General features: G+C 36.9%; 2 protein-coding genes across 3 annotated transcripts in view; one reads left to right on the forward strand and one right to left on the reverse strand.

The window, feature by feature from the left end:
• LOC140142023 (L-fucose kinase-like) overlaps window positions 1-27,424 on the reverse strand; it is a 51,544-nt gene that overhangs the window by 8,063 nt on the left and 16,057 nt on the right. For both annotated transcript variants that reach the window (XM_072163927.1, XM_072163926.1), the window contains exons 9-21: window positions 26,707-26,899; window positions 25,772-25,908; window positions 24,637-24,738; window positions 23,479-23,538; window positions 22,094-22,216; window positions 21,050-21,151; window positions 20,675-20,877; window positions 20,157-20,293; window positions 18,862-19,010; window positions 17,713-17,859; window positions 12,057-12,253; window positions 10,797-10,900; window positions 954-1,091 (exon numbers count right to left, since the gene is read on the reverse strand). In XM_072163927.1, the coding sequence (XP_072020028.1) occupies window positions 954-1,091; window positions 10,797-10,900; window positions 12,057-12,253; window positions 17,713-17,859; window positions 18,862-19,010; window positions 20,157-20,293; window positions 20,675-20,877; window positions 21,050-21,151; window positions 22,094-22,216; window positions 23,479-23,538; window positions 24,637-24,738; window positions 25,772-25,908; window positions 26,707-26,899 (1,792 nt within the window). The remainder of the gene's footprint in view (window positions 1-953; window positions 1,092-10,796; window positions 10,901-12,056; window positions 12,254-17,712; window positions 17,860-18,861; window positions 19,011-20,156; window positions 20,294-20,674; window positions 20,878-21,049; window positions 21,152-22,093; window positions 22,217-23,478; window positions 23,539-24,636; window positions 24,739-25,771; window positions 25,909-26,706; window positions 26,900-27,424) is intronic.
• LOC140142024 (uncharacterized) lies at window positions 1,566-7,767 on the forward strand. Its single transcript, XM_072163928.1, has 2 exons — window positions 1,566-1,820; window positions 6,530-7,767. The coding sequence occupies exons 1-2, from the start codon at window positions 1,616-1,618 to the stop codon at window positions 6,841-6,843; spliced, it is 519 nt and encodes a 172-aa protein (XP_072020029.1). The 5' UTR covers window positions 1,566-1,615; the 3' UTR covers window positions 6,844-7,767.

Below are 27,424 nucleotides of genomic sequence, written 5' to 3' on the forward strand. Positions count from 1 at the left end.
ATTTTCACTTGCAACAAACACCATGTTTTCCATTCTTCAATGTGATTTTGGTGCTCCTGACTGCTTCCCTAGCAAGGTTCATCTGTTTTGCCTTTCTCCCCCAGTTGTAGATGTGGTAAATTGTTGGTGCAGCAGAAAACATTACTGCAAAATTACCACTGTGTTTGTTCAATGCCAAGGGAACAATCAAATCATCAAATGATACACTGGCATTAAGCCTATATGATTTCACTCTATACTTTGATCAGCTCGTAACCGGCGGGAATTGTTAGGTTTTTACCACCAGGCCGAAAAGTAGACCACCATTAAAAGTGATATAGTTGATGGAAAGGTCTATATTTTGCGTGTTTAAGAAAGTAGGTGAAGTATTATGACTTCAATGAATAACTTATGATGCTTCTGGCAAGATACCACAAGACAATCTTCAAAATAAACATATTGATACTTATCCGCCATGTTATAAGGCCCGGCGATTACGAGCTGATCAAAGTATAGCTGTTACAGTTAAGACCACAGTTAAGACTGAACCTGCAAGTATGTCAATTTTTTTAATAATCCATTAGCTTCATTAGGAGTTCCCTTAACCCTAACACTCCCTACAAAATACTACATGATATATCACCGGCCCATGCATGCATGCCATGTGATGTGATGGCGCAATAATTCTAAGTGATATATGCTCAAGGTTTTGTTGCCCATGCCAGCGAAACACCCGTGGCTACCAGTCTTTGGCACACGAGGGGTCTCGGGTTCGAATCCCCACCAAAACAAACAACCTCTTTGTTCATCTTCTCTCTTTATTCCTTCTTTCTTTCCTATCCATCCCCCCATAGCACTTGGGATGTTAGGATTAAAACTTAAAAGAAGAGTCATTGACCACTCATCTAGAAATGGTAGAGTTTTAATCCTCCACCATTATGTTGTCTGCAGTACAAAGTTGATGATAAGCTTACCTGACCCATGGGGCAGGTTGGACCATGTATGGAGTTCAAATCCTCCACCATATTTTTCCTGCAGTTGTTCTTGTAGAGTCTGATTAGATGAGAGATTGATGACTTCTGCACAGCAAAATGCTGCTTTAAGCAAGGCTCCTGGAGAAAACATACCAACAAATTAATTTGTTTACATTCACAGAATGAAATTAAATGGAAAAGACAGAGAACGTAATGATCTGAAAGTCTGCAACAGATCACAAATGATCTCATTGACATGCATTGGTTACCCATTAAGCAACAAGTTGATTTTAAAATCCTGGTCCTCGGTTACAAATCTTCTCACAAACAAACTCTGGATTATATTTCTGATATGCTTCATGAACAAACTGGTCGCAGATGACTTTTTTCTTATTTTTTTAGCAAATTTTTTTTTAATTAAAAAAAAAGAGAAAAAAGTTCCAAAGCCTTAATTATGTACGCGATTTGCAGCTTAAAATGTGTGTGTAAAAAAAATTGCCTACAGGCCTACCTACAGTAATTAATATCTTAATACATGTAGATTCAAATAACTGTCATGATTTGGATTTAATTGTATAGTCATTTAATCATTTATGACTCTTTTCCAGGCACTTCAGAAATCCATTAGAAGAAGATTCAAGGGTATCTTCGTGAACTTGTTGATGGATGACTCAAATGGCACATCTATAGATGCTCACGAGCTTGGAAATGGACACCCATTTGGTGAGGCAGTGTATCTCATTGCAGCAGTGCTTGATCCCATGTTTGAGCTGAAATGGATGGTAAATGTAACACCACTACCATGCTTCAAATCTGGAGAGAAACCTAGCAGCACAAGTAAGGACATCCTAGAAACAATGATCAAAGGTATGTGTTGTGGAAGTTAAGTATAAATGCCACAAACTATTCGTATCCCATTAACATCATGATTATAACATTTAGATTTGACCTTAAATGACCTTAACTTATATGTCAAAATTTGAAACATCTACTGTTTCATATGCTCTCTAAATATCAAGACTACACAACCCCTCCTTAATTTAAACGCAATTTCTTAGATTTCCATAAATTATGCAAATTAGCTACTTAACATGCATGGAAAGCTCTCAACCCTACATGTACATACAACATTTGGTTTACTAAGTGTCTCCTGCAATCCTTGCAGACACAAAAATTGCCTTGATCAAAAAAAAAATACATTAACTTATTAAGAGACCTTGTGTATAAAAATCAAAGATGTGGTGGCAGACTTCAAAAAATCGATTTTCTTTATACATTGCACATGGTTAGACATTGAGTCAACATGTATAAATTTGGTTAAAATTTTACCTCTTCATCTATGGTTACCATGGTAACGGCCAAAATATGAATTGACCCAATTTTCACTATTTTTATCCTTTTCACAACTGGAAAAATGCTTAAATATTAGGTCATATTTCTGTATGAAGAACGTGAATTAAAATAATCTTCTCCCATACAATGAAGTATCCATCCTTGTCCTTTCCAAAAATGAAGTAAACATAACAATTAATTATTTCAATATGGTAGATACCATTTTGTAAAATAGGGGTGTTTTTCATTAATTTAATTATGAAAAAAATGATCTTTTTAAAAATGACGTAACCTCCAAAGTGGTGCTTTTTTTAAATTATTTTTTGCAGGGTAGGTAGATAAGGTATTGGTTTACCTATCTATAGAAAAAAAAGTTCTGGTAATTGTTTTACTGGAGAGCAGTGTTGCCAGAAACTTTGAACTTTTTAGGATTATTGACATTATAAGGTAGTGTGGAAAAATAGAGATTTTGAGCATTTACTTCCACTGAAAATCCTGATTAGGGTTGATAATGTACCAAAAGAAATTGGCATCAATACACCGTAAAGTGAGACACGATTTGATAATATTTTAATGACAGTGTTGCCAGAAAAACGTCTCTCAGTGAAGCTGTTGCTCATCTTGTTATTACTAGCTATCATACAGCTATGCTGAAAACGGCCAAATAGACCAGGTTAAAAATGAGCTAGGTCCCACACATGAAAGGAGAAACTGAGGAACAAATGTATAAGGTAAAAATCCTGTAACCTGAAAACTTTCCTGTGAGGGCGCTTTTTTTCAAAATGGCTGCCAAAATCCAATGAAAAGCAATTATGCTCTTAAAATAGGCGGATAAAAGATAGAATTTGTTAGATTATGGATTTGTATTTATGAAAGTAATGTATAAATAAGTCGGTATATTAATAAGAAGGTACTAGGAGGTCACAGTTGGGGACGCTTTTCAAAATGGCTGCCAAAATTAAAAGAAAAGCATTATAAGGTTACCATAGTCAATTATGAGGTATAATTGACCAGATTTTGGTTTAAGTATTGATGACAGTAATTAAGATTTCAATAGGAAAGTACCAGGAGGTCACAGTTGAGGGCGCTTTTCAAAATGGCTGCCAAATCCAATGAAAAGCTTATATATATATATATATATATATGGTACACCGTCACTTAAGAGGCATAATTGATCTGAATTTGGATTAATATTTATCAAAGTACAGTATAATCAGCCACAAAGCCTCAGATAATGTTATTGAAAAAACATTTGAAACATTGAAATAGTTGTCTTTGATGTAATCGTAGTCTTCAATCATTGTCACCTCTAAGTTATCGTTTTGAGGGTGCAAAAGAACGAGTCACCAAGTCAAGATGACCACTAAAATGTCCACAGGAATTAATTTATTGTCCCTATGTGTTCACGAAGGGCAACATATTAACTAAATATACTGCGCCAATAAAGTATCCTTACCCCGGGGGGCCACTCAACTTTGGAAGCGACGGTATGTGTCTGTCAACCCTCTTTTGAAGTCTACTAATACCCGATGACCTCCTTTTTTTTAAAGTAATACCGGATGACCCACCTTTTTTTAAAGTCATACCCGATGACCACCTTTTTTTTTTAAATCATACCCGATGACCCCCCTTTTTTTAAAGTCATACCCAATGACCCCCTTTTTTTTAGTTGCGGCTACCCAATGACCCCCTTTTTTGGTTGCGGCTACCCGATGCCCCCCCCTTTTTTTTCTAGAAGAACATCATCAAAATGCAACAAGATAATGTCAAAACTTTCAAATTATGCTCCATTTTTTTCAAAATTTTGCGAAACTTTCATAATGTTGCTGCATTTTTTCAAAAATTTCTACCCGATGACCCATTTTTTGAAATCTTATACTCAATGACCCCCTTTTTCAAAATATTATACCCAATGACCCCTTTTTTTTATTTTGTTTGTACCCAATGACCCCTTTTTGTAAAATAACGCTTTGTTGCCGATAGGCCCTACTTCGCGACACCGGTAGGCACATACCGTCACTTCTAAAGTTGAGTGCCCCCGAATCCTTTTACACTTGGAAAAATAAGCACAATTTCAAACCATATTGGGGTAAAATCCTGCACATTATGACACCACATTGAATCCATTCCAATGTGACCTCAATAAGAAAAGTTACAAGCAATTGAATAGACGAAGGTCCAGTTTTAAAAGTGACAAATTGGCCTATACGATGTGCAAAAAGATTCCAACAAGTGCAACAAAGAGACTACACAATAATGACATCCAAAGTTATTGCCAGGTAATCACAGTTGCCTTGTGATTTCAACAGTTTCTTTACCAACATCGAGAACAAAGCAGTCTATTGGTGTCAAAGAAGGAAAAGGTTTTAGCAGACTCAAAGTGCAGCTATCTTCTTTTCAGAGAACGCAACGTTTTCACAAAGTAAGATATATATGACCTATATGCCGCTTTGGTTTCAGATAGGCTAGATAATGAAGAATAATTTTCTTAATGTAGTGATATCGATGTGAGTGATCTCGAAGATAAACATACAATAAAAGAATTCAGTGAAACCAAGAAGAGTAGGAAGTAAATATCCTGCCCTTTGTCAATACATAGGGACAATTCTAAGGTGGTCATTTTGGAGATTTGGTGATCATATTAGCCATCTTGACTCGCTATATAGCACTCTGTAGCTCGCTATAATTATAGCACTCTGAAACACTTGCTTAGAGGTGACAACGATCAAAGACAACTATTGAATGATTCATCAAAGACAACTATTACATTCTCTTATCAAAGACAACTTTCTTTCTTAACACATTTATCTGTGGCTTTGTGGCTGATATCATGCCGCTCTTTTTGGTGGCCATTTTGAAAGGCAACCTCAACTGTGACCCCCGGTATCTTCCTATTATTACATTGACTTAATTTACTGTACTGGGATCAATATTAATTCAAGATCTGGTCAATTATACCTCTTTTTAAGTGACTTTTTTTAAGTTTAACGGTGTACTATGTTGGTCCGACCTTTTGAAAAGTGCCCTCAGCTGTGACCTCCTGGCACCTTCCTATTAATATCTTGACGTATATTTACATTACTGCTATCAATGCTTAACCAAAATCTGGTCAATCATACAGTGGTGTAGCACCAGTTATCATATAGGAGGGGGCACCAACCAAAATGGGTGGCAGTCCGCTTTTTTTTTGGATTTTTAAAATTCAGATCGATTGGGGGCCATGTAACCCGTGCCCCTATGACGTTCACGCCACTGCAATCATACCTCAAAAGTGACTATTTTAACCATATGCTTTTCATTGGATTTTGGGCCATTTTGAAAAGCGTTCCCAACTGTGACCTGTTGGTACCATTCTATTAATACCTTGACATAGTTATACATTACTTTCATCAATACAATTCAAATCTAGTCACTTTTATCTTTTATGCGACCTTTTAAGCGATAGTAGCTTTTCATTAGATTTTGGCAGCCATTTTGAATAAAGCGCCCTCACAGGAAGTTCTCAGGATACACGGTTTTATTTTTACCTCATAAATTCTTGTTGCTCATGAAAAACTGGTACAGAAAAACTATGTGAGAATGTTTCCTTTCATGTGTGGTAACATTTTAACCTGGTCTAACTCTTATTTTATGGAAAAATACCTATCTTTATGGCAACACTGTTTGCCTATATTAAAATTACCAGAAACTTTTTTTTTTTTATTTGGGTACAGTACTATCTAGTCCAGCCACACTGAAAAATATAACATATAAAAAGCACCACTTTGGGGGTTACAGCTCATTGAATATTACTATATTTCAGAAAGTCAAAAATTAAGAAAAACACCCCTATTTGAAACAATGGAATATCCCAAGTAGGATAGACTGTTTGTTAAAACAACTGTAGTTGTAGAAAGCTTAGATGTTGCCAATTATGTCGTGCAACTCTCAAGGTTTACCTCTATTTTTCCTTTATATGGTGAATCCTGAAACTTGTTATTTTTTTAGCCTTGTAAAAGTGCCGAAATAGTCTAAAACCTGTCATTTTGATGTTTTGGCCGTTGCTATGGTAACGAAGGTGCAGTGATGAAATAATTTTGATTTTTGTAGACTTTGTCCAAAGGTGCATCCTGATATAAAGTAAGAAGAAATTCCATTTTTTGAAGTCTGCCAACTATTTTTGATTTTCTTTGACTGGTACGCAATACTACTCTTAACTTATTGTCTTTATGATTTCCCACTTTTCTAAATATTTTACTCTGCAGATCTTGTTGTACTTAAGGCAGAGGCTGTTGGTCCAGGTGATGAACAAGTTAGCGAGGACGAAGAGGTTGAGGCCCCAGAGAAAGTAATACGGCTGTACGACTCATATCGTCAACGTAGAGCATCTGGCAACAAATCTGAATTGTCTGAAGATTCAACATTGGTATTTTGGTCCAAAAATAAGGGACAATTCAGTAAGCTTGTCCCTCTATTCCAGAGAACCCTCAGTGTTATTGCCTCCAGCGCTCCAGTTGAACGAGTGTTCAGCCATGGTGGCATCATCTTGCGCCCACATAGAGCCAGACTGGGAGACTAGCTGTTTTCAACACTGATATTTCTGAAATGCAATATGCTGGCAGAAAAGTATTTAGGTACCAAGTAAAAGTAATAAAATGCACCAAACAACATTGCAACTTAGGTTTTCCTAAATGCAGTTAAAGGACAAGCTAGAAAAAAAAACAGCGTTACCATGATGATAGCTAAGGTTTCCGTCATCCTACCTATGCAGTTCGATAATGATTTTGTTTGGCATTTATGGCTTTTTGTACAAAGTATCAAATGTTCAAATTTGATAACCTCTGCTATCACCCGGGCTATATCACCATGGTAGGCCTAACTGTAGTTTTTGAGGCTCTTCCAAATTTTACAGAATACACTCTGAATTACCACTAGGCATGCTAGGTGTGTCAAAACAGCATGAAGGATTAACTTGTCCTTAATACACTATAATATTATATTGTGCTGTACGCCCATGAAATTTCTGATGTCATGATGTTTGATTGTACAGCATGGTGAAGTTGGCTCTCGAGATAAGAGATTAGACATTCGTTATTACGCTGAATATAATGTTTTTAAATGTTTTTCTGCATTGATCACATCACATGGAGCAATAGTTTGAGACTTTTTTTGGCCATTCAAAATTGTTGTCCAAAAATTCAAAGTTTATTGAACTTAGTAATTTTGACAAATTTTGACATTTAAACCACTTTTTATGTATCAAGCACATGTTCTAGAGTATTTGACACCATTTTTGGACATTTGAACATTTTGACCAAAATATTTCAAAGTTTATTGAACAACCGTTATTTGCGCGAATTACGACCTAAATCCATTTTTATATATCGGTCATGTGTTCTGAAGTATTTTGAAACCTTGTCTGATGTCAAAATTACTCTAGAACACTTGATCGATGCATAAAAGTGATGTTATAGGTCGAAATTTGGCCAACTTAAGGATCTAAAATGAGCATTTATTTGCGTTTCGACAGTATTTTTGTGGGACATGAGAGCACCTCAGACCTGTCGAATTGCATTCTGAATCTGAAGCATGTCTTTCTGATATCAAATAATTTTCATTTTTGAAAATCACAATATAATACAAATTTTATGACAAATTATAAAAATTTGATATTTTTCAAATTTTGATATATAACAGTCCTATCCTCGAAGTAAATTATATAAATCTAATGACATATTCTTAAAGTGTATGTAGCAGGGAGGAAAAGCCGACGGTCAATTGAAAATTTTGACCTTTCATATTGAAGATATGGATTTTTTTCCTAAAAAGACCTAATTTTTTTTGGTGTTTTGGGAAAAAAATCCATATCTTCAATACGAAAGGTCAAAATTTTCAATTGATCGTCAGCTTTTCATCCCACCTACATACACTTTAAGTATAAATCATCAGATTTATAAAGTTTACTTCAAGTACTGTTAAATATCAAAAATATCAATTTTTAATGATTTGCCATAAAATGTGTATTAAATTGCTAATTTCAAAAAATCAAAATTATTTGATATCAGAATGACATTCTTCGTATTCAGAATGCAATTCGATATGTCTGATGTGCTCTAATGTCCCACAATAAATACTGTCCAAACGTTCATACCCCAGCCCTTAACTAACCAAAAATTTTGAAATTTTTGTACCAAAATTTGTGAAAGTCCAAAAACGGTCTCAAATTACTCCAGTACCATTTGCTCGATGTATAAAAATGATTAAAAGTGTAATATTCAACGTATTTTAATGAATGTCTAGAATCTCTAATCTCGAGCCAACTTCACCATGCTGATTGTACAAATTGTACATAGATGTAGTCCTATGTCATAATATTACTAATGTATGGCACTACAGTTTAATGTTTTGCAAATACCGGTACTTCTAATTTATTTGTGTGTTAAATCTATACACAGTTATGCATGCACATGAAATGAGTGTTGTATTGTAGATTGGTTTCAAGTTTGGGTAATAAATTAATGGTATTAATTTTGGGTAGTTAAAATATATTTGGACCTGGAGTCATGGAGTGTAAACATAAACAAAATTCTTAGTCAGTGGGAGTGGTCTAGTTCGTAGACACATTTCTGATTGGACAATCGCATGATTTTGGGTGCCGTCTATCAGGCCGTAGAGCACCCCACGTCATCATGCGTCTTGATAATGCGTAACATGCGTGTAGAGGTGTGCGTATGTATCGCGCTGGATGCGTAGACTAGTGCGGAATACGCAGTGCGCAATACGCGCAACAGAATACGTGAAGTTGTAAACAAGTTTCGTTCATTTTATAATGAGGGGAGTTTTTATGACGGTAACTTAGTTTTTGCTTAAAAAATTTGTTAACAGTTATTAAAATAATATTTAACTGAATACGAATGAGAATAAGCGATAGGAATTTTTATTTTGCCTATCCTCTACCTATGATGAGCGACAGGCAGGTCCAATATTTTATCGTAGTGGATACCCGGCTGCACCGGCATCCACTACTCAAAATATTGGAGCTGCCTGTCGTCTATCACACGGTAGAGGATAGGCAAAATAAAAATTCCTATCGCTTATTCTCTAATTATACCACACTAGCATATGGACCATTGAAATATACAGAACTTGCAAACAAAATGTGATTTGCTAGAAAGTTTGGATGTAAGCTTAACGGTATTATTAGGGAGAACTTTTGATCATGAAAATTATTAAACAAATACCCATTTAAGACTCATTTTACAATGTAGGTGGTGAAAACTAGTTTGTAAATAGTAAGACTTATATTTAAGCATTAGTTTTCATATGCTGTACTAGTATCTTTGGATACTTCCAAGGTACATACCTTTAGATAAGGAGATCTCAAATAAACTGATTACAAAGGGTACAAGTTTACCCTTTTGTGTTATCAAGTGTCTTGTATTGACTATATAGTGTCTTCTATTTATAAAACTAAAAATGAACATTATATGTATGTGTGTACAATGTACATGTATGATTGCCTGTCGATCTGGCTAAAGGATCTAGCCGATCTACCATGGTTACGAATGGTTAAGCCTACATGCTTCAAACTTGGCACAGTGGAAAAGTCTGTTGTCCACCATTGCTAATTTTACCGAGTTCCATATTGAATGCACTGGATGGAGCACATAGATTCATAAATTAATATTATGTAGTATGTACTCTCACTGGGATTTTAATTTCAAAGTACATGTAGTACACATTCATGCAAATTGGGCTATCAAGTTGACCGCTGGTATCATGAGCATATAAATGTGAAGTGACTCGAAAAAAGACTCAACAAAATATATTTGACTCGACTCGACAGAAAGGACTGACTCGACTCGACTCGACTGACAACTTCAAATGACTCGACTCGACCTCGAAGGCTTCATGACTCGACTCGACTCGAGACCTCAATGACTTGACTCGACTCGGACTCGACTTTCAGTGACTCGACTACAAGTCTGCTCCACAACATCATCAACACCACTATTCATTGAACAAAGAACTCAACATTCAACATTCACGGACAGGTCTTTCTCCTGCTATGGACCCCGCATCTGGAACAAACTGCCAAAACACATCAGAAATGCAGAATCCATTGTCACTTTTAAGAAACTTGTTATACATCACCTGTTTGGAATTGCGTATAAGCATTAACTTTCTTTGTAATTGTGTATATTTTGAATTGATATCATGTATGTATTTTTCATTTGTTTGCATATGATTGCTCTGTGTATGTGTCTCCAGCGCCTTTGTGCAAATTTTCTTGGTTTTAGGCGCTATACAAGTTTCAGGGATTTAACAGACCCTACTCTGTACTGGAAAAGTCATCCCTGGTCCTGGAGAATTGATTTGATGGTCATTTATGAGTTCTCTATCAAACTGAAATAAGATTTAGCAGGAAGTTTTTGAAAATTTTGATTTGATAGACAGACAGATCTTTCTTTAAATGTCACTGGTAAAGAGTGAATTTGGTCACCATGAAGTCATCGTTGTGTTATACATTACCTGGTGCCTTGGGATTACAATAATCAGCCAGATCTGATAACTCGTTACACGTCACCTGCACACTATGAGTTTGATCACTGTCGAGTACTAGAATGAGTTGTAGTCTGAAAAATAACAAAAGAAATTACAGAGTGAGAACCCAATGTGTGGTGCTACAAGAAATTAATTGCCTCTCAAGGAAAACAAACGTCAAGTTAATTTGAATTTCTATATACGCATTGGATAAATGAACCATGAAAGCACTCTTTCCTTTGGCTGTGAAATGTAGCCATTGGTTCCATGTACAGAGAGACACAACAGTACAAGTCCCTGTGGCTCACACTCTGTTTCAAGAAAGTAGGGTTAACTTAACTTTAGTGTGTCTGGTCTCAAGTTGGTGCCATGTTGGATTTTTGCGCTAATTTAAACCTGTGAGCGTATGCTTAGAAGGACAATTTGTCTGTACGCTGTCGACGCAACAGTGAAGTTCTATGTGGCATTACTCTGAACTTGAGATGAGACACCCAACATGATCTGTGTGTATGTGAGTTTGGGGGTGGGTGTATGCACAGGGATGCATGGAGCTGAGTAACAATGTATTCATAGTACCTTTCTTGCAGAGTAAAAGCAAGGCATGGTAGCTTGTTTGCAAAAAGGGGAGGAGCTTTTGACTTACTTCCAGTTATGTGACCCAAGAGGGGACAAATCGCAAAACACGGCGAATGATAACATTGGTTTTACAAGGTAAAAAGCAACTTTCCTAGGCATTGATGACATAGGGCCTTCATAAAGAAAGATTCCTATTATTAAAACTTAACTTTGATATGAGACAGTTTGTTTTCATTCATTCATTCATATTTTATTCTGTATGTTTGAAGGTAAAAACAAAAAACCATTGGGCAAGCTGTTTTTTCACCACATTCTGAAATATTAATCATCACAACAAATCATAAAAAAAACCTACTTGAGGGTGATGCCAGGGGCTAGCAAAGCTTATTAAGTATGCAAATTCGAAGTGGCATGCCCAGACTGATGTTGGGGTCAAAAAGGTCAAAGGTCCTTCCCTTTGGAATTTTGAGACTATAAAATACAATAATCTTTTCACTTATTATACAATCAAAATACCCAAAGCGATGTGTCAAATTTGTTTAATTTTTCACCTCTTGGGTGTCTTATGGGTTATACAGAAAAAAACCTTTTACAGGCTTCATAATTTCAGGGACCTTCAACCCTGCTGCTACAAAGCATTACATAATTCATGCATTTCATAAGAGTACTTACTCAGGAATCCTCTTGACCTTTGCCCCAATTGGTCTCTTGCCATCCACTTGAATAGCAGCATCAATGACAGCGCCCCCACGCTCATATGTAATAGAGGGCGTATCAGTCCAACCTCCTGAGATGTCTATCCTGGCAGGACAAGTCCCTGTCACCCATTTATCCATTGCGGTTGGTTCACTTGGAGTTACAGTCACAAACTATTGTGAATGGAAACCATTTATAATTCAATCTTTGAATAAATTCATTTGGATGTTATAATTAAATCTTTGAATAAATTAATTTAATGTTAATTTCAACAGATAATTTTGTTCTTTTTGAACTATTCCACAGAAAAAGGACTCAAAAGTCATTGACCGTGATGCCGCAAAGACTACAAGGTGTATCAAAGAAGCCATTTGGATCCGCAGAAAAGGACATGACACTAAACAAGGACAAGGGGCCTACACACTTAACAACATATTATCAGTAATTGTTCTACATGTCTATAATGTCATAATTACAGCTCTGATATAAGGTGTCCAGGTATAACCAATCAGTTTCTTTGTTTTACCTTCTTTGATAGCATAACAGCTTGACATATCAGGATTTGTTCTACGCCTTCATAATGCCTTACTGTTCTGATTGGGTATCTAGGCTTAACCAATCAGTTTCTTTGTTTTACCTTCTTTGATAGCATAACAGCTTGACATATCAGGATTTGTTCTACGCCTTCATAATGCCTTACTGTTTTGATTGGGTGTTCAGGCTTAACCAATCAGTTTCTTTGTCTTACCTGCTTTGATAGCATAACAGCTTGACATATCAGGATTTGTTCTGCACCTTCATAATGCCTTACTGCTTTGATTGGGTGTTCAGGCTTAACCAATCAGTTTCTTTGTCTTACCTGCTTTGATAGCATAACAGCTTGACATATCAGGATTTGTTCTGCACCTTCATAATGCCTTACTGCTTTGATTGGGTGTTCAGGCTTAACCAATCAGTTTCTTTGTCTTACCTGCTTTGATAGCATAACAGCTTGACATATCAGGATTTGTTCTGCACCTTCATAATGCCTTACTGCTTTGATTGGGTGTCCAGGTTTAACCAATCAGTTTCTTTGTCTTACCTGCTTTGATAGCATAACAGCTTGACATATCAGGATTTGTTCTACGCCTTCATAATGCCTTACTGCTTTGATTGGGTATCTAGGCTTAACCAATCAGTTTATTTGTCTTACCTGCTTTGATAGCATAACAGCTTGACATATCAGGATTTGTTCTGCACCTTCATAATGCCTTACTGCTTTGATTGGGTGTTCAGGCTTAACCAATCAGTTTCTTTGTTTTACCTTCTTTGATAGCATAACAGCTTGACATATCAGGATTTGTTCTACGCCTTCATAATGCCTTACTGCTCTGATTGGGTATCTAGGCTTAACCAATCAGTTTATTTGTCTTACCTGCTTTGATAGCATAACAGCTTGGCATATCAGGATTTGTTCTGCACCTTCATAATGCCTTACTGCTTTGATTGGGTGTTCAGGCTTAACCAATTAGTTTCTTTGTCTTACCTGCTTTGATAGCATAACAGCTTGACATATCAGGATTTGTTCTACACCTTCATAATGCCTTACTGCTTTGATTGGGTGTTCAGGCTTAACCAATCAGTTTCTTTGTCTTACCTGCTTTGATAGCATCACAGCTTGACATATCAGGATTTGTTCTGCACCTTCATAATGCCTTACTGCTTTCATTGGGTGTTCAGGCTTAACCAATCAGTTTCTTTGTCTTACCTGCTTTGATAGCATAACAGCTTGACATATCAGGATTTGTTCTACACCTTCATAATGCCTTACTGCTTTGATTGGGTGTTCAGGCTTAACCAATCAGTTTCTTTGTCTTACCTGCTTTGATAGCATCACAGCTTGACATATCAGGATTTGTTCTGCACCTTCATAATACCTTACTGCTTTCATTGGGTGTCCAGGCTTGACCAATCAGTTTCTTTGTCTTACCTGCTTTGATAGCATCACAGCTTGACATATCAGGATTTGTTCTGCGCCTTCATAATGCCTTACTGCTCTGATTGGGTGTCCAGGCTTAACCAATCAGTTTATTTGTCTTACCTGCTTTGATAGCATAACAGCTTGACATATCAGGATTTGTTCTGCACCTTCATAATACCTTACTGCTTTCATTGGGTGTCCAGGCTTAACCAATCAGTTTCTTTGTCTTACCTGCTTTGATAGCATCACAGCTTGACATATCAGGATTTGTTCTGCGCCTTCATAATGCCTTACTGCTCTGATTGGGTGTCCAGGCTTAACCAATCAGTTTATTTGTCTTACCTGCTTTGATAGCATAACAGCTTGACATATCAGGATTTGTTCTGCACCTTCATAATGCCTTACTGCTTTGATTGGGTGTTCAGGCTTAACCAATCAGTTTCTTTGTCTTACCTGCTTTGATAGCATAACAGCTTGACATATCAGGATTTGTTCTACACCTTCATAATGCCTTACTGCTTTCATTGGGTGTCCAGGCTTGACCAATCAGTTTCTTTGTCTTACCTGCTTTGATAGCATCACAGCTTGACATATCAGGATTTGTTCTGCGCCTTCATAATGCCTTACTGCTCTGATTGGGTGTCCAGGCTTAACCAATCAGTTTCTTTGTCTTACCTGCTTTGATAGCATCACAGCTTGACATATCAGGATTTGTTCTACACCTTCATAATGCCTTACTGCTTTCATTGGGTGTCCAGGCTTGACCAATCAGTTTCTTTGTCTTACCTGCTTTGATAGCATCACAGCTTGACATATCAGGATTTGTTCTATGCCTTTATAATGCCTTACTGCTCTGATTGGGTGTCCAGGCTTAACCAATCAGTTTCTTTGTCTTACCTGCTTTGATAGCATAACAGCTTGACATATCAGGATTTGTTCTATGGCTTTATAATGCCTTACTGCTCTGATTGGGTGTCCAGGCTTAACCAATCAGTTTATTTGTCTTACCTGCTTTGATAGCATAACAGCTTGACATATCAGGATTTGTTCTACACCTTCATAATGCCTTACTGCTTTGATTGGGTGTTCAGGCTTAACCAATCAGTTTCTTTGTCTTACCTGCTTTGATAGCATAACAGCTTGACATATTAGGATTTGTTCTACACCTTCATAATACCTTACTGCTCTGATTGGGTATCTAGGCTTAACCAATCAGTTTATTTGTCTTACCTGCTTTGATAGCATAACAGCTTGACATATCAGGATTTGTTCTGCACCTTCATAATGCCTTACTGCTTTGATTGGGTGTTCAGGCTTAACCAATCAGTTTATTTGTCTTACCTGCTTTGATAGCATAACAGCTTGACATATCAGGATTTGTTCTACACCTTCATAATGCCTTACTGCTTTGATTGGGTGTTCAGGCTTAACCAATCAGTTTCTTTGTCTTACCTGCTTTGATAGCATAACAGCTTGACATATCAGGATTTGTTCTGCACCTTCATAATGCCTTACTGCTTTCATTGGGTGTTCAGGCTTAACCAATCAGTTTCTTTGTCTTACCTGCTTTAATAGCATCACAGCTTGACATATCAGGATTTGTTCTACACCTTCATAATGCCTTACTGCTTTGATTGGGTGTTCAGGCTTAACCAATCAGTTTCTTTGTCTTACCTGCTTTGATAGCATAACAGCTTGACATATCAGGATTTGTTCTGCACCTTCATAATACCTTACTGCTTTCATTGGGTGTCCAGGCTTAACCAATCAGTTTCTTTGTCTTACCTGCTTTGATAGCATAACAGCTTGACATATCAGGATTTGTTCTATGCCTTCATAATGCCTTACTGCTCTGATTGGGTATCTAGGCTTAACCAATCAGTTTATTTGTCTTACCTGCTTTGATAGCATAACAGCTTGACATATCAGGATTTGTTCTGCACCTTCATAATGCCTTACTGCTTTGATTGGGTATCTAGGCTTAACCAATCAGTTTCTTTGTCTTACCTGCTTTGATAGCATAACAGCTTGACATATCAGGATTTGTTCTACGCCTTCATAATGCCTTACTGCTTTGATTGGGTGTTCAGGCTTAACCAATCAGTTTCTTTGTCTTACCTGCTTTGATAGCATCACAGCTTGACATATCAGGATTTGTTCTGCACCTTCATAATGTCTTGCTGCCCTGATTGGGTATCTAGGCTTAACCACTCAGTTTCTTTGTCTTACCTGCTTTGATAACATAACAGCTTGACATATCAGGATTTGTTCTGCACCTTCATAATGCCTTACTGTTTTGATTGGGTGTTCAGGCTTAACCAATCAGTTTATTTGTCTTACCTGCTTTGATAGCATAACAGCTTGACATATCAGGATTTGTTCTGCACCTTCATAATGCCTTACTGCTTTGATTGGGTGTTCAGGCTTAACCAATCAGTTTCTTTGTCTTACCTGCTTTGATAGCATAACAGCTTGACATATCAGGATTTGTTCTGCACCTTCATAATGCCTTACTGCTTTGATTGGGTGTTCAGGCTTAACCAATCAGTTTCTTTGTCTTACCTGCTTTGATAACATAACAGCTTGACATATCAGGATTTGTTCTGCGCCTTTATAATGCCTTACTGCTTTGATTGGGTGTTCAGGCTTAACCAATCAGTTTCTTTGTCTTACCTGCTTTGATAACATAACAGCTTGACATATCAGGATTTGTTCTGCGCCTTCATAATGCCTTACTGCTTTGATTGGGTGTTCAGGCTTAACCAATCAGTTTCTTTGTCTTACCTGCTTTGATAACATAACAGCTTGACATATCAGGATTTGTTCTACGCCTTCATAATGCCTTACTGCTTTGATTGGGTGTTCAGGCTTAACCAATCAGTTTCTTTGTCTTACCTGCTTTGATAGCATCACAGCTTGACATATCAGGATTTGTTCTGCACCTTCATAATGTCTTGCTGCCCTGATTGGGTATCTAGGCTTAACCACTCAGTTTCTTTGTCTTACCTGCTTTGATAACATAACAGCTTGACATATCAGGATTTGTTCTATGCCTTCATAATACCTTACTGCTCTGATTGGGTATCTAGGCTTAACCAATCAGTTTCTTTGTCTTACCTGCTTTGATAACATAACAGCTTGACATATCAGGATTTGTTCTGCGCCTTCATAATGCCTTACTGCTTTGATTGGGTGTTCAGGCTTAACCAATCAGTTTCTTTGTCTTACCTGCTTTGATAACATAACAGCTTGACATATCAGGATTTGTTCTATGCCTTCATAATACCTTACTGCTCTGATTGGGTATCTAGGCTCAACCAATCAGTTTCTTTGTCTTACCTGCTTTGATAGCATAACAGCTTGACATATCAGGATTTGTTCTGCGCCTTCATAATACCTTACTGCTCTGATTGGGTGTTCAGGCTTAACCAATCAGTTTCTTTGTCTTACCTGCTTTGATAACATAACAGCTTGACATATCAGGATTTGTTCTGCGCCTTCATAATGCCTTACTGCTTTGATTGGGTGTTCAGGCTTAACCAATCAGTTTCTTTGTCTTACCTGCTTTGATAACATAACAGCTTGACATATCAGGATTTGTTCTATGCCTTCAGAATGTCTTACTGCTCTGATTGTGTGTCCAGGCTTAACCAATCAGTTTCTTTGTCTTACCTGCTTTGATAGCATAACGGCTTGACATATCAGGATTTGTTCTGCGCCTTCATAATGTCTTGCTGCCCTCATCAATAGTTCAGGTCTATCCAACCAATTACTCCTCTCCTTTGCAAGAGCTTGAATTCCATTTGAGATTTGTCCATTCTGAAAAGAAATTGATATGAAGACAAAACAGAAATACCTAACAGATGCTGCCATGATTTGGGTTTACGTTGAAAGTACAGAAAGGACAGAGGAAGTATCAGCCTAATACTGTCCATGTACATAGCATAATTAGATAAAATCAACAGTGAACCAAATAAAATAATTCCTCCGTCAAACTTCATACACTAGTCATGTACTTACAAAGGGTCACCTTGACACTGTGAGTTTGACCTGTGGTGTTTATCCAGTCAATTTTTGTCATTAATGCCACTTTGTCAATAATAGACCATATTTTAAATACCTTGTTTAAAGCATGACTGGACAGATTCATCAGGATCGGTATAGTAAACTGGTTAACAAAGTTCTTTGTACATGGATCAGATACAAAAAGAACTTTGTTAACTTGTTTAAAGCATGTTTCTAAAAGGTCATCATCATCCTTAGCAATCGTCCACCCACTGCAGGGTGAAGGCCTCTTTAAGGTGATGCTACTCTGATTTATCCCACATTTTTTTCATCCAGGTCACATCAAGAAATTTTCATCCCTCCATCTAACTTTCTGTCGTCCTGGGTGCCTAAAAGGTAATAAATGATTTTGTGTGTTACCATGATGCAAAGGCATTCAAACTTGTGTGAGAAGATGGGAGTATGTAGTACACAGGAGTGCATAAATGGATATTGGGAAAAAGGTATATTAATACTGAATGCTTTAATACCTGCATGGTCAAGATAAAGTGTGTCTCTCTCAAGTTGAGTCACGCCATGTTAGATTTTGCAGTGGCAGATTTGAATCACACCCAATAACCAAATGCCGCAGGGTGTATATGTAAGTATACACACATAGACAGACGATTTGTCCGTAGGCTAGTTCTGCCAGTTTTTTCTGTCCCCTTTTTAGTGACGCAACCAGGCACATACTAGTTAAAATCTCCCACTGCGAAATCCAACATGGCATTACTCTCAACTTGAGACAAGACACATTAAAGTAAAATGTGGACTTACTCTGAGAAGCTGAAATGCATCTTGAAATGCTTGGTTGGCTGCAGGTCCACTTCTTAGACCACCTTTGTCACCTGCCATAGCTCCTAGGACATCAGCAATACAGGCAAGACATCTGGCTGCTACACCAGGAGAATCTGTTGTCATGGCAACTATTAAAATATATAAACATATGAATAAATAAATAAATATAAAGAAGCAAATAAATCAAAACAAACAATATCAATCAATCATTCAATCAAATCGATTAATCAATCAATAAAAAAGGAAATTGGACCCAAGAAAATGTGTCAATTTCAAATGTTGTTCCCAGAAATGCCTTAAAAACAAACAAACAAACAAACATGATAAAGAACCTGCATGAGCTTCTGACATCATATTACAACAGACATGTCTATCTTACAACTGTGGAATATCTTTAACCAGACATTTATAGATTCTACACACTATCTCTGATTTGAACGACTGCCCAACTTTTTATCATCAGTCAACATTTGAATTTTCATGGATTTTGCTCAACTTCTATTGGATATCTTTGTAAATAAAATATATGATATTGATATCCATAAAGCACAATTGGAAAGAATATCAAAAACAGGGTTCATACACATCAAACCCCACACATTATGGAGGAAACCACTGGAACTGTAGAAGGCCACAAAGGTAGACTTACCTTGATATAATGTATATAATAAACATATTTGTGGCAATCTAATCTGGAATCTCTTGTAAATTTTTCTCTTGAAGACAACTTGCAAAGCAACTTTGAACAGTGGTAAACACCCCAACCATAATCCTACCCTGACTCTAATCCTTTAATCCTAACCCTAACCCTAACCATAATCTTAGCCCTAACAGCTTACCTGATCATAAGGCCAAAAACAATTGTTTGCTTGTCCTCCACCGACTGACCGTAATCGGTTACTGTACAAATGAATACCGACCCTAATTTTAGAAATTCCAGAAGTTTTTTCTTCTTTCAACATTTTTGACATCCTGAAAAGTTTTTTTTACAGTTTTTACACACTTCTAAACTGTTTTAAAAACATAAATGAAGTGGTATAAAGTAGAGAAATATCCAAATTCACAACCATTTGTGCTATTTATTAAGCTAAGTAAAGGTATGCAGTCATGTTTTGGCTATGACCTTTTAAAAAAATATTTTTAAAAAAAATCCCGACTGACTGACCCAATTCTGAAAAAAGACAAGGAGGACAAGCGAACAATCTTTTTTTTTGCCTAACCTACAGCCAACCCCTATTGTAAAGACTTACCCAAATTGCTTGAGAGTACATTACCTTGGTCAAGTTTGCTTAGTGTCTGCTCTGCATACCCTTCTACCGCTGCCGTCTTGAAGAATGGTAGCAGACTTACATTCTTGTTGTTCTTTAGTACATTCTCCACTTTACACAAACCAACTGTAGAAAAGAGAGCCCTATGGATAAAATAGAAATGAATAATACAGCATATGATTACGAGAATGACCAAGACTAAAATGCTGGAATTGATGATCAAAATATCCATATTTCTCAATCATTTTTTACATAAGTACTTATTACAGCTTACTTTACAAGTTGACCACAAACAAACTTTGCACTCTGTATATGACTTACAAGACCACCAATACATGAAGGTTCCCATAGTGCAGCTATGACCTAAGTTTGGTTGCAATAGGATTTGAACTATTGAGGAGACAAATTTTAACTAAGAGACTTACTTAATTGTTGACTGGCTAACACATGGACTGACTGATACAAAGACACACAACTCAAGATGCCATACAGTTTTTTCATTCAGAAAACCGAAAAAGGCCTACCTTCTGTAACTCAATTCACCAGGTACATCAATACAGGACAGGATTTCTTGAAGTGATAATCTCCATGATGTCCTCCATCTCTGCAACATGACTTCATCCTGTTCCCCTCCTTCTAACCACAGTATCTCCTTGATACCAACTGTCTCGGAGGCATTCCATATGGGAAAGAGTTTAGCATTGAATAAGGTACGGTCATAATCAGTCTGAAAGACAAAATATAAAAATGAATGAATCTCTCTTTGTTTTCACTGTCTGTCTTTCTGTCTGTTTGTCCTTCGCTCTCAAAATCTTGTTTCAATTTCTCATTCAATCACTCTCTTTCAGTCTGTCTGTCTGTCTGTCTGTCTTCACATATCCCTTTTGGTCTACACTCACCTGGTGGACAGGCCATAAATCTTCCTTGTCGATACCAGTCCTTGTTAAGAACACAACCCATGGTGAATTGCAGAATGTACTGGTACCTTTTACATATGCTGTCTGCAATTTAAACAAAAAAGGTTTACCGTCTCTTATTTTTTCTTGTTTCTTGGTTATTTTGGAATTCACACGGCATTAAAAGTTCTTCATAGAGGTTCAAATAAATCAATTTCTGTTTTACTGCAAGTTAAATTTTCTGTTTCATAAACAAGTGTTGCTTTTGTACAATTTCAAATACAGACAAATCAGATTTGTACATGATGGCATAAATCTTGTTGTGACATTAATTCATAACCATGTCGATGTCTCAAAATGATTCCATAAATCAATCAAATTAAATGCAATACCTTGAGCCAACTTGAGCATGTGCTTGATTCAACATAAGCTGCAGACATTTATGTACCCTGTAAAAATTTAGTGGACAAGCTGTAATCATGAATGAATGCCCTGAGTGGCTACCGGTCGCCAACCTAGTGCTTGGCATGTGAGGGGTCTCAGGTTTGTATCTCTAAAAAAGCTAACAACTTCTTTGTTTGTTTCCTCTCTTTTTTCCTTCATTTTTTCCTTTCTACTCACCAAGAAGCCCTTGGACGTTACGGGTAGAAAACCCAAATCAGTCGAATATGATTGAATACAAGAATATCAAGCCAATTGCACAGCAAATATCTGTGCACCATATTTCAGCTTGACTCAATTCAGACTTGACTTCAGTTGATGGGTCAACAACATTTAACTTGAGACTTATCTCCACTTATGAATCATACTGAATACCATTTCATCATACAGTGGAAACTCATTAACACAAAGTTGTGCGGAATTCAAATTTTACTTCTTGTTAAGTTATCAGGAGTTTGTGTTATCCAGTTCTAATAACATGTGAAATGTATGCTTGGGAATGTAAAACATACTTCTTGTTATCAGGAACTTCATGTTAAAAGGGTTCATGTTAACGAGTTGCCACTGTACTTTATATTAATGTCTTATAACTATAAAATGACCTACCTGAAGTGAATCAAACTTGCCCATGACTGTGTATGCTTTACATAGATGCTTTGTATTGCCTCCAAGTTGCAGCTGAAACCCTTGAAGTAAAATACCTGATGAAAGCTTATGTTGGTCAAGATCCTGCAACAAAGAATGAAACACTAAAACTTTTTATCAAGGCAACATGGGTTTTATTTAGATGCTAAAGAGATACCAGTGCATACCAGTGCGAACACTACTGTGCCCAGTATAGCGCTCCACCAGGAGATTTCATTCACAATCATTAATTAAACTTCAACCAACAAAAGATTGCTACAAGTATTCATTTATTCCAAGAACGGTCATAGACTGGAACAATCTACCGCAAGAAATAATCAATATCCAAGAACCCAAAGCATTAAAAAACCAGCGCAAAGATCATTTCATCATTTAAAGAAGAACTAGCACACACCATACCCGATTTGTCTTTCCCCACCAGGGGTGTCGAGTCGTAACCAACTAGAACTAGAACAAGATATAGACTAATCACCAACAGGCAAAGTCCAGCATCACCTGTTAATAATTGCCAATCATTCCATGAAGTGCAAGAGACAAAACTGCTTCACACATTCCAAATATTTTACGGTCTTTCACATAAATCTGAAGACACAAAATGCGCTATCACATAAAGCGAATGCACACAGTGCTGGGGTGATTTGTCAAACATGCATGATCGACCCTCATGAATATGCATGAATTCACAGCATACAAAGCACATGGACTTCGTCTGTTGGTGAATGTTCTGTATATTTTTCGTTTATGTGCTATCTAATATAACCTGCCAAAGGTGACAAATGTGATATTGAGATACAGTCAAACATAAGGAAATTAGTAATATGAAATAAATGTAGGCATTTATATTGTGCTCCAGATCCATATCAGAGAACTTTACATTTAATTTATTCTGTTGCCACTAGGAATTCTTGTGTATTTTTACCTGTACAATGTATATAATTCAACATTTGGCTGCGAAATGCATTTTTCTAATAAACCTTGAATACACACACCATTTGGCAGCCAACAATAACGGTGTCGGTATAACTTACAACTGGGTAGAGTGTCACAAGCGAGATTAAGTGTCTTGCCCAAGAATATAAAACATTGTTTGTGATCCCCAATATAATGCATTATGTTATTTCCTTTCTCTTTGCACTATGCACATAATTTTGTAAACACCCATTCTGCAAGTTGCAAAATATCAATCAATTTCAATTTGCCAAAAATGCATCCAGAATAATGCTGTTTCGGTCCCTACGAGTGACTATCAAACATGGCAGGTTCCAATAGCCTTACACACAGGGATCTCAAAATTACAAAACTGTTCATCTTTGGAGCATAATACTTTCCAATGACAGTAAACTTACCTGTGATGCGTCTATATCAATGTTGGATATAAGCGAGTCTTTGCCTATCTGAATTGCACCCTGCAAATGGAAAAGAAAGTGGAGTCAAATATAACAGGGACTAATGCAAATATAAAATAGCAATTCATTATCTTTTACTTTTCCTTGCTTTTTATACACCTGGATTTGTGCCATCGAATTGATTTTTAAAACATTTCAATGTTATAACAAATTTTAAAATTAAAAATACCACTGTCACTTGTGTTAGGGAGTGAGTACTAGTATCGATATCGGTTCCAAACAATGGTATGAACCCTTCTTTGTAAATAGGGTCTGCAACTTTTTACATGCTACTGATGAACTTGTTTGATATATCAAGATATAAGCACATTCAACACAAGATTAACCTACAAATTAATTAGAAAATGTTCAGAAGTTTAAAACCTCATCCACAATGTATCACCTGGACATTTCGCAGATCAGTCCTTTAAAAAATATTGATCAAGTGGTTTTTTTTGGGGGGGCTATTGACAGCCAAGACCATCAATGCAGACATAAATGATCCAGTTACACAGTTTGTTGTTATGTACCACCAGCAAACATGATGAAAAAGATTACACTAAACGAATAGTTTCCAAATGGCATCAACATGTTTATTTTGATACTTTATCACTTTGTCATTCATCGAAAAAGCTTCAAATTATATAATGATAATGGATGGCTTATTTTTATGTGATACAAGATTATACTGCATTCATAATGAAAATACCGAACTTGTCTTCGGCTCGGTTTGTATTTTCATGACTTATGTGGTATATTCTCATATCGCACTCATAGCCATCCAATATTATATAAATTATGCACAACTTGTGCAATTTCAATGTCCATATCAACTAAAAAAATTGTGGATATCTATTGAACCAGAAAAAAATGCAGGTTTGCACATATTTCTGATCTTCAACTTATGTGCTATTCCAGTTGAAATCTATACATCCTGTATGGAAGACATGACCTTAATCTTTCGCATAGGGAGTGTGAATTTCAAATGGGGCAACCTGAATGGGCGACTCCATTTGACAACTTCACCCCCTGTATGGGAGATTACGGTCATATTTTCCATAGAGGGAGTGTGGGTTTTAAATGGAATAGTTCAATACAGTTTTACAGAGTCAAGTTTACCTTGAGATGACAGTGTGAGATGACTGTCTTTGGTCCTACTTGAATAGCACCCTCTAGAGCCGAGTTGATTACAATGCTAGTGTCTTCTACGCTACAACCATCCTGTTTAGAGAAAATATGAAATTTGGATATGATCAGTCACCTTTTAAGTACACCCACATACATACCACACACACCTACATATAAACACCTGCAACTGAGGAAGTTAAAATAAGAAATAAATAAATGTTGGCATTTATACAGTGCCTTTCACATTTATCAAAGCGCTTAACATTTATTCCGCTGTAGTAAGAATATGTCAGCTGCCATACAATGCCCAAGGCATGTTCATACTTTTGGGCAGCGCTCAATGGACAATATTCCTAACAGCTCCCCATTTCACCCCTGGGTAGAGAGAGGCAAGTGTGTAAAGCACCTTGTCTAAGGGCACAACATGATGGCACCACAAGGGCTCAAACTCGCAACCAGAGCCTGTACCAGTGTGACACTAGCCTGTTGACCTTCTCTATTGAGTGTTTACTCTCCAACTGCTGATCAACACACATATTAGTGGATTTCTGTTTTTGCCTTACCATGGACATGGTTAAGTTTTCACCATCCAAATGTCAAGTTGCTTACACCAGTAAATGGGGTCATATGGATATAATACATCCATAGGGGTTTGTATGCCGTTTTGGATCTAGAAGCACCGTCCAGGAACTATGAACAACTACAGCGCATCTACAATTACACAATAGATTTCTCATGTGTATCCTTGTTTACTGTTGTTTACAAACACACCCCAACTCTTATGTCACAAATCAATTCATATGTGAGTTTTGAAGAAGTAAAATTTCAAGAATATCTCCCACATCAGAGTGATAGCTAGCCACCCATCCACATGTCATTTTGAACGGGCAGTTTGCTCCTAAGATAGGCAAAAATGATGCCTGTGACATATGCTAAATTAAAAAAATAATGCTTGAAAAAATTCCAGACAAGTAAATCAAGGTTATAGCAATAACTATTTGAACTGACTGAACCCTCAGAAGGTGCAGAGGTCTGGTTTATGATTTTTGGGTCCAAATTAGACAAGCAGTTTTGGTAAAACTGATGGGCATTTGTCAAATCCTAGCTAAGACCCTGACCCACATACCTCTACATAAGCATGATTAAACTGGGACCATAGTAAATGCTCATCAGTTTTCACTTCTAACGGACACTTGATCAAGTTTTTCATGTGATCTGCTCCTGATGTGGTCATGTAGCTATAGCTGCTATCTTTCATAATGACTGTAAAGAAAACAAAATAATGAGCACTGTCAGAATAATTTTGGCAGTATTTGAACATTGATACTAGTTGTTTCATATGACGCATGAGTTGTTAAATCATTCTAATACATAAAAGTTTTGCTAATTAATGCTAATTAGTTATCAAATATGCAATGTTTCTCTAATGCTGGTTTTATACTTTCCTGCCACTTACCGGTCTAAAAACGAATTTGTTTCACTGCGAAATTGCCTCAGAAATGGTAACAATGACCAGCGGTAAGCCAATACACCGATCACTCCACCACTTTGTCCAAAGTGGCAAATTGCTATGAGTTGAAATGGGGTCAATTCGGGAATAGTGTCGCTCTGACATATGAGAAATTGAGACAATTTTTGCATGGCCATTGTGCACAGAGTGGAGCTGAGCTGCAACATCTGCTGCTCAGCGGTGTGCCACTCCGCTTGCAGAAAAGTTCAAGCGGCATGAAGAAGTGGCATGCTGCTCAGCGGCAGAAAGTATGAAACCAACATAAGACAAAAAAAGGGCAAAACTTTTATGCATTGTTTTTAGCAACATAATGGCAAAATTACATGTTCCAGACTAATTTCAGACCTTTTAATTCTTACAACTTTGACTACATTGATTATTGGTAAAAACATTAACATACATTAAAACTGAAATGGATATATTACAAGCAGTTTGTCCAATTATACTTGCTTAAAACATCCAAGTATACAGATAAGTACAACCTACAGGCTCAAAGCATTTCAAATTTCAAGACACAACCTGTGGCTTTGATAACCATGTATGCTACATACCAGCCTTCATCCCTATTCCTCTTAGATGTTTCCATAGCAACGACCGTGCACTTTTCATCGCCATGACCTCTGACCCTTCAATCAGCCACTTTCTGTTGATCTTGTCATAATCTCTACTCAGTTCACCAGATACAAATGTTTCCTCTGTCACATCATTTCCCATGCACAGAAGGATATCAAAGAATAATGAGAGCTGAAAACAATGAACAGAAATACATAAATTCTTATAGAGTTGATCAAGGTGATGGTGCACTGAGATAAGTACTAATATATTAACATTAACAGATTAACAGATAAGAAGCACTACTGTAATCTTTTTTCAGCATTGTATCATTATTAGGCATTTTCGAGGGATATCGAGGCATGAACAGCTAAAATCTGGACGATAACATTGACAAAACTTCGGCCAGGCATAAGTGACCTGATGAAGGTGTGTCGCCATAGGTAGCTGGTCGAGGCATTTTTACAGGACAGACAAGTGTAGCCGACAATCGGGCGTATTACACTGAATGGAACCTACTGCAACAAGCTCTTTTATCATACGTCATCTGCCCCGTCTTTTCCAAATGAGCCACAAGAAGAGTGGATTGAATTTTGTTTGGTCCTGCAGAAATTTGAACCTAGGACTCTTGCATCAAAATCAGAGACCTTAACCAGTGTGCCACTGTGACTTCTCTCTAGTCCGAAGGGTCGCTAGTCCGAAGGTTCTCTAGCCTGA

The sequence above is a fragment of the Amphiura filiformis genome, chromosome 20 (genome assembly GCF_039555335.1).
Source record: "Amphiura filiformis chromosome 20, Afil_fr2py, whole genome shotgun sequence".
Taxonomy (NCBI): domain Eukaryota; kingdom Metazoa; phylum Echinodermata; class Ophiuroidea; order Amphilepidida; family Amphiuridae; genus Amphiura; species Amphiura filiformis.

Excerpts from the sequence above, each read along its gene's own strand:
- LOC140142024 (XM_072163928.1), top strand. The coding sequence starts at position 1,616 with ATGGATGACTCAAATGGCACATCTATAGATGCTCACGAGCTTGGAAAT. Across the intron at positions 1,821-6,529 it reads CCTAGAAACAATGATCAAAG|ATCTTGTTGTACTTAAGGCA; the intron begins GTATGTGTTGTG and ends TTTACTCTGCAG.